The following is a 15,894-nucleotide window of genomic DNA, read 5'->3' as shown; positions in this document are numbered from 1 at the left end:
TTCTTGGCAGCTATCCTGCAACCATTAATGCATGTGCTTGCATATCAAACCACTGAGGATTAAAAAGCCTTTATGACCAGTTTGGTTTATAGTGTACAGTTCTGGTCACTGCACTACTGGAAGGATGTGGTAGCGATAGAGAGAGCGCAGAAGAGAGTCATCAGGATTTTGCATGGAGGACTGTAGTTATAAGGATCGATTAGATTGGCTGGGTTTATTCTCACTGGAATGTCAAATGCTGAGGGGTAACCTTGAGGTTTATAAAACTGAGGGGCATAGATAGGATAGATTCTCAGAGTGTTTTTCCCAGGAGTCTAGATCTACAGGGCACAGGTTTAAATGAGAAGGGAGAAATTCAGGAGAGATCTGAAAGGTACGTTTTTCACATAGAAGATGGTGTTATCTGGAACGAGCTGCCAGAGGTAGATACAATTACAATGTTTAAAACACTGAACAGGTAACTTAAGATAGGAAAGGGATACGGGTCTAATGTGGGCAAATGGCATTAGTGTAGATAAGCATCACAGTTGGTGTGGATAAAGTGGACCAAAAGGGCCCGTTTCTATGCTGTACGATTCTATGAGCTATGTGTGTATATGAAGAGTGGCCACGTGTCTAGAGGACCTATCCAACATAAAATCATACCCCAGTAAGAAATACATGCTCAATGACAAGATAATTCAAATAGCTCACTTCAAAAAATTCATGAACAATTCATGGAGTACTTTCAGTAGTGTAGCGGTTAGCATAATACTTTTGCAGTGTCAGTGACCTGGGTTCAATTCTAGTTGCTGTCTTTAAGCAGTTTGTACATTCTCCCCGTGACTGTGTGGGTTTCCTCTCACATTCCAAAGACATACAGGTTAGGAGGTTGTGGGCATGTTATGTTGGCGCCGGAAGCGTGGCGACACTTGCGGGCTGCCCCCAGAACACTCTACGCAAAAGATGCATTTCACTGTGTGTTTCGATGTACATGTGACTAGTTAAGAAATCTTATATTATCTTATTTCTTAAACATTCATCCCTTCTAAATGACAGTCCAACTGAGGCAATAGTAAGCATCACCAAGAACAATGTTAAAATTGGTGGCAAAGTATTATGACTGAATTCAAATACAAGGGATGGAAATAGAGAACAGAGTATCTGCAAAAAAACCCTTTACTCATTTGAACCTTACAGTTGACAGAATGAAACTCAAATCCTAACTTTCTCTTACTGTAAAGTGGTCAGCAATGAGGTTTTATGAAATAATGGACTCTTGGGTTCTATTCAGTACACAAGTGAAGTTTGAGCCTGACTTGTCATTCAAATCAATACTACATCTTCTACGTTAGTCAAATGGTAATTATAGGTGTGGATGGTCATCTGTTATTTTAGACCAACTATGTGGAAGTAATCTTAGTTACCCTGTTCTCTTGGTTTAAAATGATTCAAGAATTTCTCACTTTTATCTTACAGAGACATCCTTTCCCAAGTTTTACTCACATTTTACACCTTATGACAGCAGCTCTAAATATGGCATTTGAAATTGTGTTGTACTGACCTATCATTAAATAATCTAAAAACACTCTTTTGATCCTATTCACTTGTACATCCCCCTTCACCCAACAAAGTGAACTTTCATTCCAACTTGGGAAGACAAGAACTTCAAAGCAATCCATGTTTTGCACAGTTCGGTTCTGCCAAAGTTAAATAGGGAATAGCTTTATCATTCAACAATCCAGTAAAAACTGAGCATCAGCTTTGCAATAGAAATGCCCATTCATTTATTTTTGAACACTATTCAATAGGTGGCCCTAAAATTACCTACATAGCCACAGGATATGCTGAAGATAAACAGGTGATTTTAGAAGAACAAAAAATTAAAGTGGTTAGAAAATGATTTTCTTGGCAAACAACATTCAACCTTTTAGAGGAAGCAGCTGCAGTTGTGGATTAAAAGTCCCTAAGGTTTTGTGCTGCTGATTACAACAGTAACACAATATTTGCTTTTTATGTTAAACTAAATAGTATTAACTCATCCCACCAGCACACAAGGTGACATGCTTCGCAGGGATACTTTTCCATAAGCCCTAGCATTCCAAGTGGCCAAACATCACATGGAGCCTCAGCAGAGAGTAGGATGGAGATATGCAATACTGAGGTACAACTCACTTCCAGGAGCAGGTTCCCTAAGTTTTTCCCCATCTGACCTCAGAAGTTGTTGAGCCAATCAGAATTCCTTACTGACATTAAACTGTCTTAATTAGCACTGACAAAATTCAGGTTGGGATCTTCCTAATTTGCATGGTTCAAACATAAAGAGGTGACCAGGCTAAAAGGACAGTAGATTATTCTTGTTACTTCCTCCACCCAGGCTGTACTTAAAGGACATTAACACACATTGCTATTATCTTATCTTTCTGGAAAAATCTATAAGAACTCACAGGCCTTGGAACTTCTGTGCAGTAAAATTAAAACAATTTTGACTGATGATTTTTTTTTTAAATAAAAGGAGATTCATGCATTTCCTACAAAAATTTGATTGAATTTTGATGAGAGGGAAGAGAGACGAATTAGAAGCCATTAAGCCAAGATGTCCTTTAGCCTTCTGTGTGTCAAGATGTGCTTGGGAGAGATACAGTATGAAGAATCATAAAGGAAAGTTTGAAATGGCTAATGCTGCAATGTTATCACCATAATCCTTGATGGAAAGAGCAGTCACTTGTTCAATGCCGTTTGCTGACTGTTTACATTCTGATCACTGCACCACCACTCCTGTCTGACTCATGACTCCATCAGACTCCCTTCCTGGCCTGTTTCTTCCCATTTTTATGCACTAATAGTGCATGGTAGAGCACATCAAAAACAAGTTTCAAGCTCTTTGGTGAATCATGGTAAATAACATGGGTATTTTTTTTTTACTCCCAGTGACTTATCTGCAAAGTAGGGGTGTGATGATGTACATCAACTTATAAAACTAAAAGAAAATCTTGTGCTTATATAGTCTCTTGAACCCCAGAACATCTCAAAACATTTTATAGCCAATGAAGTACTTTAAAATGTGTGGTTGTACAGTTATATACAATTGCTTTAATATTTATCTGTTACATCTCAAACATACCTGTGAATTCAATGTCCACGAACACTTTGATAAGTGCTTCAGCGAGATAATATGCCTGCCGAAATGAGGAGAAGACCCGCTCTCGGTGGAACATGCTGCTGATCATTGGGTTCTGCACCTGCTCCATGTGAGGCATCACAGCTTCAAGCACCTCAGCCAGCTTTGCTCGCAAGTGAGGGTTCTTCATCCTGAGGCATAAAGAGATGAGGAAGAAAGAAACAAGCCAGTCAGCACACATCTCTTAATACGATTCAGATGTTAGGATTTTATTGTGAAAATAAACAATGATGTAAATTATACAAATGGAGATATGCAATACTGAAGCACAACTCATTTCCAGAAGCAGCTTCCCTAATTTTTCCCATCTGAACTCAGAAGTTGTTGACCCAATCAAACTTCCTTACTGACATGAGATTGTCTTAATTAGCACTGATAAAATTCAGCCTGGGATCTTCCCAATTTGAATGGTTCAAATATTAAGCGGTGACCATGCTGATACAATCAGCATGATAGAATAATAAATAACACGAATGAGAGGGGAAAAATAAAAATCACCAAATTCTGCCAGGGTCATCAGCAGGTTTAACCATGTCTGGTACTTTCAACTCATAACAGCAAAATATTTTGCATCAGCCAATGTGTTTTTGAGTGATACTCTTAATTCATCACTTCAAGCTGTTATTACTATTCACTGCTTTAAAAGCCAGTAACCCTGAGGAGCACCGATGATTGGCTGCTGTTCTAGTGCAAGCGGACAAAACAGAAAGATTTCCAATGCCCAAACATGTACTTTATTGAAATCCAATGATGAGACCAACCAATATTGCAGATGAAAGAATCATCGTGAAACTCAGTATTCCAAACTACACTGCATAACATTTTTATGTGTGTGCTGTTTTATCCAAGTGTTCCTCAGAGACAAATCTATATTAAACATTGATGTTCCATTCCTTTGGGGGTCATTTTTCAGTTAAAGCTGCCAATATCTGCTGCCATTATTTGTATATGGGCATTTGCTTGCATGAAATTCTGTCAGGCAGTTTCCAGAATTCAGGAGAACATTTTCCATTTGTTATGAAATGGTTTATGTATGCTGGAAGCTTTTGTGTCTCTACATAGGACTCCAACTGGGAAACTTGATGTATTTTGCCAATGGTTTTTGGCTTCGGCGAGAGGAGCAATATTTGTTCTAGCTGATAACCTGCAATGAAAACCCCCAAGCTAGTGGTGTTTGAAGAAGTGGGGGTGGTGTGTAACTGTTATATGTCTCTCTTTTTGTGTCACTGAAATAAATATTGAAACCCATTGCTCTACTGCAACATGTTCAGAACCACAATAACAAGATGAGAGAAGTTTCCAGTTTTCACCCAAATATTTTGTAAAAAAAAACAATGGAATGTATGACGTCGTCCTCACCCAACAGCTTCACTCTCTACAAAAAAATTCATATCTGAGGAGAAATAAATGTTGGACTTCCTATAATGGTCAGCAACAAAAAAAACCACAAAAGTTTGTTTACTATTTTTTTTAACCTAGAAAATTTACCCAATTCAAACGATTGTATTCAATGTTCCTTCTCTTGCACTGCTTTTATTCAGCCTATCCACCGGTTTGGGGAAGAGAGAATATTCACAGCGGCACGCCAAGTTGCAGGCAGATAGTAATTTTAGGAGAAATTCCACATTGAACTGCTGCAGGTAAAAGACCAACCTTATTGACATGCCTCAAAAAAATGAAAACTATAGCTTCCCCTAGTGGAGGGAGATCAACTCTGCAGTTTAATTCTGCATGCTTCATCTTAATTTGTAGAGTTATGAAAGGGTACAGTAGAGATAACCATTCAGATCATCATACCTGCATCAGCTCTTTGAAAGGGCTAACCAGTACTTGTCATATCATGTGTGACTAGCAGAATAGACAAGGGAAAACCAGTGGATGTGGTATCCTCTGACTTGCAGAATGCCTTTGATAAGGTGCCACACACAAGATTAAACAAAATTAGTGCACATGGGATTAGGAGTAACACACTAGCTTGGATTGACAATTAGTTCAAGGAAAGAAAACAAAGATTAGCGTTGGAAAACCATAGCTGGTGTTGGGGCCCAAGCTGTTCACAATCTATATTAATAATTTGAATTGGGGAACCAAGTACAACATATACAAGGTTGCTGATGATACCAAGCTGGGTGACTGTGCAAGTTGTGAGAGTTGCAAAAATGTCCTTGTGGGATATAAACAGGTTGAGTAAATGGGCAAGGAAATGGTAGGTGTTGAAAAATGGGAGATTATCCTTTCTTTTAAAAAACACAAAAATGTTAAGAGTATTTTTAAAATGATGAGACATTGAAAAGTCAGTGTCCAGAGCATGTGGGTGTCCTACACAAATCACTGAAAATCAATATTCAGGTATAACAAGCATTTAACAAGGCAAATGGCAGTAAAAGCCAACATGCAAGTGGATTTAAGTACAAAACTAAAGGTGGCTTACTGCAATTATATAGGGCTCTGATGGCATCTGGAAAACTGTATAGACCTGGTCTCTCAAGCCTAGGAATGGAATACTTGAAAGTTCACCAGATTGGTTCCTGGGATGAGGCTGGGCTTGTGCAATGAGGACGGAGTAAGCAGATTGGGTCTAAGATTTCTACAATTTATTGGTATGAGGTGTGATCTCATTTAAACATACATTCTTATGGGGTTTGATAGTGCAGATACAGGGATGATGTCCCCTTTAGCTGGGTATCTCGAACCAGGAGACTCAAAATAAGGGTTTAGCCATTCAAGACCAAGACGAGAAAAACTCCTTTACCCAGAGGGTGGAGTTTTCTCTATCAAAGAGGGCTGTGGAGACTCAGCCACTGAGTATATGCAAGACAGATTAATAGATTTTAGGATGTTAAGGAATTCAAGCGTTATGGGGTTAGTGCAGGAAAGTAGCAGTGAAATAAAAGATCAGCCATAACCTAACTGAATGATGCAGGAAAACCAGAAGGCAGAATAGCACGCCCCTGCCTCTGTTTGTTATTATCTTAGTCCAACTACGCTGTAACCTATAGGGTTATGGACCTAATGCTACAGTGCAGGATTAGACTGGCTAGCTTTTTTTTAAAAACTGGCACAAAATGATAGGTCAAATGGCATTTTTGTGTTACAATCCTTTAAAGATTCTGTGATTCTACCACCTTATCCCCCTAAGAGTGCACTTCAAAGAAAAAGGAACAAAAATTCAACACAATGCACATATTAATGCACCTTAACTGATATTCACGGAGATACAATTGAGCTATGTAAAAGCAAAATTAAGGAAACTCCAAGGTCCTACATAATTGCAGTAAGATATCTTCACTCCTATTCAATCCAGCCTTGGGTCTCTAAGTTATTATCTGTAATAGTGCAGTTACTGTAGCACCTGCAGAAAATTATATTTTAGTAAATAATAGTGTTCAGGTGGAAGGGGGGAAAGTTGGACACCAAGCCCCTTACCAGACACCAGGGCTCTAAATACAGCCCAGATCAACATAATACAAGTCTGGTCTCAGTAGGAGGTAAAAATGAATTTGGGCAGTCTCAATTTAATTCTTAGCAGCTTTGGTAATTCTTAGTTCAAAATTAAATTTCATTTGGACGATGAATGAGAGAAATGTAATCACAATGCACTGACAGAGGAGGGATTGCTCCTCTGGAAATAGACACAAGGCATCTTTTTGCGATGGAGGAGGAACATAATTGATCATCCATCCATGCTGTAACTTCTCTGAAGGTGCTTGCTACCAGCACTTACTGTGTAATGGGAGAGGGTAGCACTCGCATATAAAAATTCCCAATGCAAAATCTGCTGCTATATCTAAGACCTGCACATTGTTGATGGTGCAAGGCCCACCAGCAAATTCAAAAAGTTCCCAGCTTTTACCTCTCTAGGTTACCCATGAACACAGTGACAAAGTTTAGAGGCTGTTCCAGGGAATCGCCTGCAGTTTCCAGAATGTCATCTGCAAATCTTCGTAAGAAGATGAAAAAATCTCCCAGATTTTCAGCAAAGAATTCTGTGACAAAGAAACACAATAGTAACTATATCAAAAAGAATCAGCGCACATTATTAACTAGAAACTACTCGATGATCTTCCTTAGCAAGTTAGGCTGATATTAAAAAGATCTGCAGGCCATTCAATCTTACTATTCCAAAATTGTATTGTAACCATTGCACAGACGCTTTTAATGCCATTCTGCCCAAAAGTATAAAACAGACCTGTTAATTGCAATGAATGTAAATTCTGCTGAAATAGTTAGAAGTATAATATAGGATCACTGCAACTGACCGAGAAATACAGGGCAGTAAACCACCCCACCATTCTCAATCACCAAGCTCCACTATTTAGTGAAGTGGCACCCTGGAAAGTAATCAATATGATTTGGAAAGTAGGCATTTGCCCTTCCAGTGCCCACACGTCCCACTATAATTATAGGAAAGCCATACCTAGATACTGGCTAAACAATGTGAGTTGTTAAGTAAGCCAATACAGAGGCAAACTACATAATTAGAATCTTGGAAGTAGAAAGGACAAGGAATCTGACATGGTTGACTGGTCTGTAAAAATTGGTCAAAGAAAAATGAGCTCAGGATATTAACATCATAAAAAAAGCAAGACGACGGGCGTGAGAGCTACTTATAAACCTGGTGAACAATATAACTTCCATTAAAATTACAGTGTTTCATTATAAATAAAAATTAATTCACCCTTAGCCATGCTCACATGTGTTTGGAGTTAGAAGCAGCAAAGAGACATGGGATGAATGCTAATTTTAAGTGAGAATAAAGAAAGTAAACAGAATGGAGTCAAAAAGATGGTAAGCAAAAAAATTAAACAATACACTCACATATTCAAGAGGAATCATTCAGGTTCAAGGTATCATACGGCTAGCATGGTCAAGTGAGCCAAAACTGAAGCTCAATTTAATCACATTGAGATGATTTTTAAGAATAAAATGAACATTCATAAACAAAACTACACTGGTGTCCTCAGTTTTGTAGTGTCCAAAGATGAAGACACACTATCTGCCTAGATACAGAACATTCACCTCCAAAATCCTGTTTCAGCAAGATCATGGCCTGTTTCTTATTTCAACTATATTGACCTAACATGGCTTCATATCCTTGGATACTCTATTAAAAATCTATTAATAATCAACTTGAAAATTTCATTGATTCAGCACCCACAGGATCACATCAAATGTGCTTAAATCTCCGTTAGGACACGCTATATACCTGGAACATGAGAAAGCATGCAGTATTCCACATCCAGAAGAGGGAATTTCACCTCCACGTATTCTGTTCCTTGGTTGCCTAGAGAAAACTGGACCAATATCGTTGTGGTGGAGATCTGCAAGTTCATACAGTTCTGGAGCATCTGCGGCTCTGTGGCTGCTGCTTTAGTTGATAAGTAAATAGTCATCAGCCGTTCAAATTGCTCACGCAGGTTGTCTGCAGCTGGATTGGAAGACTGCTGCGCTTCCCTCCAGGCAACCTGCAGCCGGTGCAGGCTCTGGTTCATCTTTATCATTTGATCGTGTAATCTGTAAAAATAAAGAACACAGCTGCAGCATTTAGAGTTCCTTGTGTGATAATGTGTTAATGGGGAGATCCCACAGAGACAATGCATTCCAGAAAAACCCTGTGAAAGGAAGAGAGAAATTCTGCATGCAGATCAGGGTGAGCAGGCAAAGCTATTTTCCAATGCTTGAACTTGAACCTGTAATTTTAATGAAAAAATGTCATAGCAGTATAACAGTGACTGCATTTTTAATGCTCTCATTGGTTTTTCCAAGCTTATACATGTGAAAATTAATTAAAACCAATTATCAGTCAATTCCTATTTTAAAGGGAATTTCTATAACATTGAACATTGGAGATGGTAGGGAACAGAAATAATAGAATCAGGGAAATTACCGAGGAAGCTTTCTTCACCTCTAATTTGACCATCCTCAGCTACTCAGCCAATGAGGGATGATATCTCTGAAGATTACCCTCTAAAAAAACCTTTTCCATTTATCTAATATATCCAAAAGGCATTTCTTTTAGGAGATAATGGATTTCCAAAACAAGGTTCTTCTCATTTGGGTCTCAACATGGGACATTTGACCACAATGCCTGTTTACTTCTACCTTAAATACAGATGATGCCGATAACACTCAGCATTAATGTTTTAAATCAAAAACCCTTCATCAGAGCTGGGAAAGAGGGAAAGTAAATTAGCTTTAGATGAGGGTGGGATGGATAGGAGCAAGTTCTGACAAATGCTCTTCAACAAGAAACATTAACCTTGTTTCTCTTTCTACATATGCTGCCTGATTTGCCATGATATTCATTTACTGGCATCTTTTAATATCCAGATTCATCAAAATATCATATTCTATATCTCCATGTGATGGTGAGCAGCTTGCCACAGCTTGAAAGCTACCATAAACATTCAATTCCTTTAGTCCTTACTGTCTGCATTAATTTGCACAGCTTTATTTAAGATATCAAAACCATGAGGCGTTGTGGCCACTCTATTGTTCACTCAATCAGTCGATGATTAGCATCCAGATTTACTGCTTAGTCACCTGAGAATAAGATTTCAATGCCATTTTAGAGCAGTGAAACTTCCCTTTTTATGGAGAGGACAGGAAAACTAAATGGCTGATGATGCAACACAGTTTTGATATGCTTTCAGGCTTACAATTTCTTACAATCTGGTTATTTATGCATTTACTCAGTACCTGTGAAAACCCAAGCGCAAAGCAAATTGAGTCAAGATTAAATTCTCTGTGACCAGGTTGTACGTTTCAGCAAATGGTGGCTCCAGTCCCTGTGGCATTGGAATCAAGCAGGTCTCCTTGTCCAAGCCTAATGCAAAGAAATAAAAAGCTTTCAGAAAGTTGATTTTCCTGTTTAAAAATATTTTATTTAAGGCTTAACAATTTACATACTGGATATTATAGACTCAAAATTCAGCAAGGCTGTACTGTTTTAAAACAGTTAAGACAGTTAAAACAGTTTTAAAGTTTACTATCATGAAAGATCTGCATTTGTTAACTGAACCAGAAGTCTACCGCCCACTGTATAGTTAATGCATCTTAAGTGATGTCCATTGCTCATGTACAAAATATTTTCTAGCTCCTTTTCACATGCAAATAACAAGCCTAGCTTCTTTAACTGGGTTATCAAGAACAGAGAAGGATACTTATCTGAACATGAAGCCAGTATATCCAGTACCCTCTTCCCTTAACTGCTGCTTTGACCAGACTCCTGGTGAACTCCCATTCTTATTCTAGCCAGCCTCCTCTTTACCCTGATTGCCTCCTCAACCTACCACCTCCTCTCCCTCCCCGATTACTTCCACCTACAGCAATCCCTGCCATCAGGCCATTGCTGATGATGCAGTGCTCTGAAATTCACATATTTCCTTCAGTGGGCTGTCCAGGGCTACACATCAGGCAGCTCAATTGTCTGCTGCAAACAAAGCATGAAGTGAATTATCAGGTGGGCTTTTGTTTTTTTTTGTGTGCCAAGGACAAAAATTCTAGTGAACACAGCAGTTATTTGGTTTCCAATATAAATACTCCCATATCAATGAAATCCATGACCATCTAATGTGGTTTTGGCAAAGCAGGTTCAGGGCATAAAGAACTCCAATGACATTTGAACCCACAGTCTTTTGGTTTCAGAGTGAGTTGCAGTGCCAGTCCAAGATGACATTTATTTCTTCTTCACTATGAAAAGGTAGAGTATTGATTACTGTTTTGTATTGATTACTTCCAACAGAATGGACCTCATGGCCAGGATTCAGTAAGAAGCTGAGATTCCTGTCAGCAGCAAGTATAATCAAATGCTACATCAAAGAGAGAATTGACACTCAATTTTAATGGGTTATGGAAATCAAAGCTTAATTATGTAAAATGATACTGAAACTAACTTACAAGTGAAGCAGAATAAAATGGTCTCCCAGTAGATTTCATTTAGTGTCAATCTGAGCCAAGATGACAGATATATGCTTCATTTAGCATCACAGGAATTGGGGTAGGCTTGTCAGTTTTTCATAGGACACAAGGCAGTTGTTTAATCCACAATGATGCTGGAGGAACTCAGCAGGCCAGTCAGCATCCGTGAAGGGCAGGCGGTCAACCTTTCGGGTCAGGACCCTACTTCAGGACACCTCCTGAAGAAGAGTCCTGACCAGAAATGTTGACTGCCTGCTTTTCTCCACTGAAGCTGCTTGGCCTGCTGAGTTCCTCCAGCATCATCGTGTTTTTCATCTAGATTCCAGCATCTGCAGTCCTTTGTTTCTCTAGTTGTTTAATCCAACCTATCCCCTCCCAACCCTATTGTTATTAATATCATCATGTTCTGTATTTTAACTCCATCCATCTTGGCTTAAATCTATTTTGCCATTCACTTGGACTATGGCTGACCTGATACCAGAACTGCAGCATGGATGGGAAGTTAACCAGGGAGACTGCAAAAAAAAACTTGCACAAAGAGCTTGTGAAAGCTGTACATTAATCTTAACCTCAACCAAGATAACCACTAGACACTGGTAAAAGCCACCCATTCCCATTTCAGTTCATACCTTTCATGTGTACATTTCTACTTTTCTGCTCTTCTTCATTCAGTTCCTTCAAGGAACAATAAGTAGGGTTAAAAGTTAGAAGCTTAGGTGACTTTGGTTTGCAGAAGGGTTGGCAGAGTTTCAGCAAAGCAGCACCAAGGTTCAGGAAGAAGGCATCTGATGCATACATTTGGAAGAAGAGATCTGGCATCTGGTTGGCCCAGATTTTTGTCCGTCCAGAGTTGGCATGGAGACAGTTTCCGAGCCAGGAAAGGATGCCATGCTTTGTATCAGGGGAAAGCTGGATGAGGTTCCGCAGAATCTGATGGATTTTGTCATGAAATTGAACCATAAACTGTAAAATGAAAGTATGAATATCTGAGCATTCTTCTCCAAACCCAAGATGAAGTATAACATCTGATGTAAGCAGCAGGAAAACCAACAGACAATTGAGGCCAAGCAACTAGCCATCAATCTAATCAGAGTTAACAGCAAATTTGTGTACACACTAAATGACAAAGGGATTCAAAATAAAATTTAAAGACAAACGTTTCAAACTATTAAATTCACGTGATCTAAATAACAAACATATGCTCAGCCACTATCAACTCCATGTTTAATGGAAGTAATTTAATAAAGAATGTGTATTTTTGCGTAATATCACACCTCAACATATCCCAAGGGGATCAGACCTGAAACGTTGACTGTTTCTCTTTTCTCAGGTACTACCCGACTTGCTGAGTATTTCCAGCATTTTCTGCTTTTGTTTCAGATTTCCAGCATCTGCAGCTTTTTTTGTTTTTCAGACTATTTATCATACTCAATAGTAAATGGCTACAGGCAACACTGTATTAACAATGTCGGCCACAAACTCTTCAAATTTTGCACAAGATACATAACCATAAGACATAGGAGCAGATTATGCCATTTGGTCCTTCAAGTCTGCTCCGCCATTTGATCATGGCTGATTTATTTTTTCCTCTCAACCCCATTCTTCTGCCTTCTCCCCATAACCTTTGATGCCCTTACTAATCAAGAACCTATCAACCTCCACTTTAAACATACCCAATGACTTGGCCTCCACGGATGCACCCCCGTCTGGCTAAAGAAGTTCCTCCTCATCTACGTTCTAAAGGGACTTCCTTCTATTCTGAGGCTGTGCTCTCTGGTCCTAGACTCTCCCACTACTGGAAACATCTTCTCCACGTCCACTCTATCCAGGCTTTTCAATATTTGGTACGTTTCAAATAAGATCGCCCCTCATCCTTCTAAACTCCAGCAAGTACAGGCCCAGAGCCATCAAATGCTCCTCATACGTTAACCCTTTCATTCCTGGGATCATTCTTGTAAACCTACTCTGGACCCTCTCCAATGTCAGCACATCCTTCCTTAGATATGGGGCTCAAAACTGCTCACAGTACTCCATATGTGGTCTGACCAACATCTTATAAAGCCTCAGCATTACATCCTTACTTTTATGTTCTCGTCCTCTTGAAATGAATACTAGCATTGCATTTGCCTTCCCTCCTACCGACTCAACCTGCAAGTTAACCTTTAGGGAATCCTGCACTAAGACTCCCAAGTCCCTTTGCACCTCCAATTTCTGAATTCAGTCCCCGTTTAGAAAATAGTCTATGCCTTTATTCCTTCTACCGAAGTGCATGACTGTTGTGGGGTTGCAAGGGTAGCAGGATGAGGGGAGGAAATGAGGGAAGACAAGAGAACTATAGGCTCTCTTTACTAATGGATGGCCTCTATGAATATTCATTGAAAATTTTTGAGCCTCTTGCCTGCTAGAACAAGATTGATACACGCAAAGTTAAAGGTGCAATCTATCCTCCACCCAGAGGCAGAGGATGACCATCTGAAATGAAAATGGTGGAAAAATCACATCAAATTGCATGCACCACACCACATTACAGCCCCTCAAAGAAACCAACTTGCCAAAGACGCACCTGGTGAATATTTGACTCTTGGACTTTTATTTCCTGAGGACTAGATCGCGAGGGATTCAAAAAATACAAGTGACTTTCCACCAGTCCTGGAGTCTTCAGCAAACAAGAAATGTTCAGTACAGTTCCCAGCAGGGTCTGCTGGTACAAGTTACCACTTTTTGGATCCTTTGGTTCAATGTGCTCCAAGAAAGCCTATTGACAGATTTAAGAAGCTAATTGCATTGAAATTCATGGATTTATCAAAAATCAAAAGAATTTAAATATTCAACCAAGTGACATCAACTGTATCTACACAGTAATTAGCAGCTGAATTAAAACTTGTGGAAATTAAGAAAAAGTTCCAAGATTACAAGTAAATGGCTTTTAACCACTACCTCACACTAAGGTAGGTTAGTAAAATCACACAGAGGAAAACAAAGGCTTTAGCTCCTGACTACCAATGCTTCCCTAAATGGAAGATGCTCATTTACCAACTTGAGAAAGGCAGAGCTAGGGTATGAATACAAGGTTGAGCGAGGGCATACGAGAGACCAGCTGTGTTGTGGCCCAGCATAGAGGTTCATATGTAAAAATACAGCTATTTGAGGAAAGTGGCAGCAGGTAACGGCAGCCATGGAACCAGTTCCCAATCCAAGTCAGCAACTTATTGAGAGCTGAACGAGAACAGGAGTAGAAAATAAAGCCAAGCTGACGGTGACATTTCTGAAGCAGCTTTCGTCATACAAGCTATTCTTGGTTTAACTGAAGAAATAAGGCACTAATGATTAACACTCCACGGGGTTATTTTCAAAGTTCACGTCAGACTTTGTAGCTGCAGCGCAACAGATCAGAAAATAAATTTTATGCTGAGCTCATTTTTCCATTCAAACTGTCAAAACAGGGCACCTTGCAGACAACTTCCCATTCCACACTCTAAGATGCCCAGAATCATCACAATAGCTTGAATTTACATCTTTCACTAACAGTCTGGGATGGTGTACTGATCATTGGCAGCAGTATATTAGGAGCAAGTTCTATTCTAAATTTAACTCTATGAACAAAAAAATATTTATCAGGATGAAATGCAAGATCAATCAGTCCGTCGGTTGTATTTAAAGAATCATTGAAATCAGGACAGAAACTCCAAACAGTTTATATCAAAGATTTTACCTGAATCACTGGATGAGATTGTCCCACAATGCAAGTAACATAGATGGGATGGTAGGACAGAACTAGAATTTTGCTTTAGTCATGAAATATTCTCATATCATAATAGAACACATCATCTTCAATACACAATGATATTACAAATGTCTGAAAAGCTAAATTGAATGGCACTTTAGGGAATGCATTTAACAGACTACAAAACTCAATTACATTTTACATTAAGCTAACAGAAGCCGAGCCAAACTAAAAAAAAACACCAGCAGCTGTATATATAAAATAGGATAGAGTTTTAGAGATTTCTTACTTGTGCTAGATCAAATTGCCGGGTGAAATAAAGAAGAATATCCAGATAGCCATACAGCATCATGTGGCAGAGATCCAACTCTTTGATACGGTGCAATATTATGTCCAACACTGGAAATATGACTTCATTGAATGTCCTGACCTCCTCATCTGCCTTTAACATAATTATTACTTCATCCATGAACTCAGCAACATCTTCAAACTCTGTATAAGTAACAGAGATTATATGATGAATTTTATTTTAAAAAAGTAGAACGGCTTATGACAAAATAGCTTTCCATGAAGTGTGTTGGTTTCAAAACCTCAAATTATTTAAAAACTTAAAATTCTTGTGTAGACAGTGGAAACTTAATCGAATTTGGATGTTTGACCATGATGGATTAAATGACGCTCCACATCTGCATCTATTTGACCCACTGAGTCTTTGCTGCCAGAAGGAGCAAGGGTGTTGACACACACAGCCACATTTCATCCCACTTCCTTGCACGCTCGTTAAGCTTGAAGCAATAGCAACAGTCTAGGCCTTATTTCTTCATCATGCTAGGTGCCTCCAACTCTGGAGCACACCAATGTTCCTTCAAGGATTTTTTTTAATTTAAGACTTTTACTTGCAGGTTAAAGGAGCCTCTACATCAATTCCATCCACAAATAACATTGCTGGACTTCATACAGAGTCCAGAAATCTGGATTTCAGAACATTTGGCACCACTCGACCCCCCTCACTCCTCCAGCTGCACTATTTTTTGCTTTGTCTACAAACATTGTACTTGACAGTCAAAACTCATCAAATGTCCTGTCCTCT

At 39.0% G+C, this 15,894-nt stretch overlaps 1 protein-coding gene across 1 annotated transcript in view; it reads right to left on the bottom strand.

Annotated features, from left to right (window-relative positions):
- Positions 1-15,894, bottom strand: part of ube4a (ubiquitination factor E4A (UFD2 homolog, yeast)) — a 45,992-nt gene that overhangs the window by 11,043 nt on the left and 19,055 nt on the right. Inside the window, exons 7-13 of the mRNA XM_052039986.1 lie at positions 15,094-15,296; positions 13,644-13,835; positions 11,710-12,043; positions 9,860-9,986; positions 8,367-8,674; positions 7,014-7,146; positions 3,104-3,291 (exon numbers count right to left, since the gene is read on the bottom strand). Of these exons, the coding sequence (XP_051895946.1) occupies positions 3,104-3,291; positions 7,014-7,146; positions 8,367-8,674; positions 9,860-9,986; positions 11,710-12,043; positions 13,644-13,835; positions 15,094-15,296 (1,485 nt within the window). The remainder of the gene's footprint in view (positions 1-3,103; positions 3,292-7,013; positions 7,147-8,366; positions 8,675-9,859; positions 9,987-11,709; positions 12,044-13,643; positions 13,836-15,093; positions 15,297-15,894) is intronic.

The sequence above is a fragment of the Pristis pectinata genome, chromosome 27, assembly GCF_009764475.1.
Source record: "Pristis pectinata isolate sPriPec2 chromosome 27, sPriPec2.1.pri, whole genome shotgun sequence".
Lineage (NCBI taxonomy): Eukaryota > Metazoa > Chordata > Chondrichthyes > Rhinopristiformes > Pristidae > Pristis > Pristis pectinata.
This window is presented reverse-complemented; position numbering and strand designations above follow the sequence as displayed.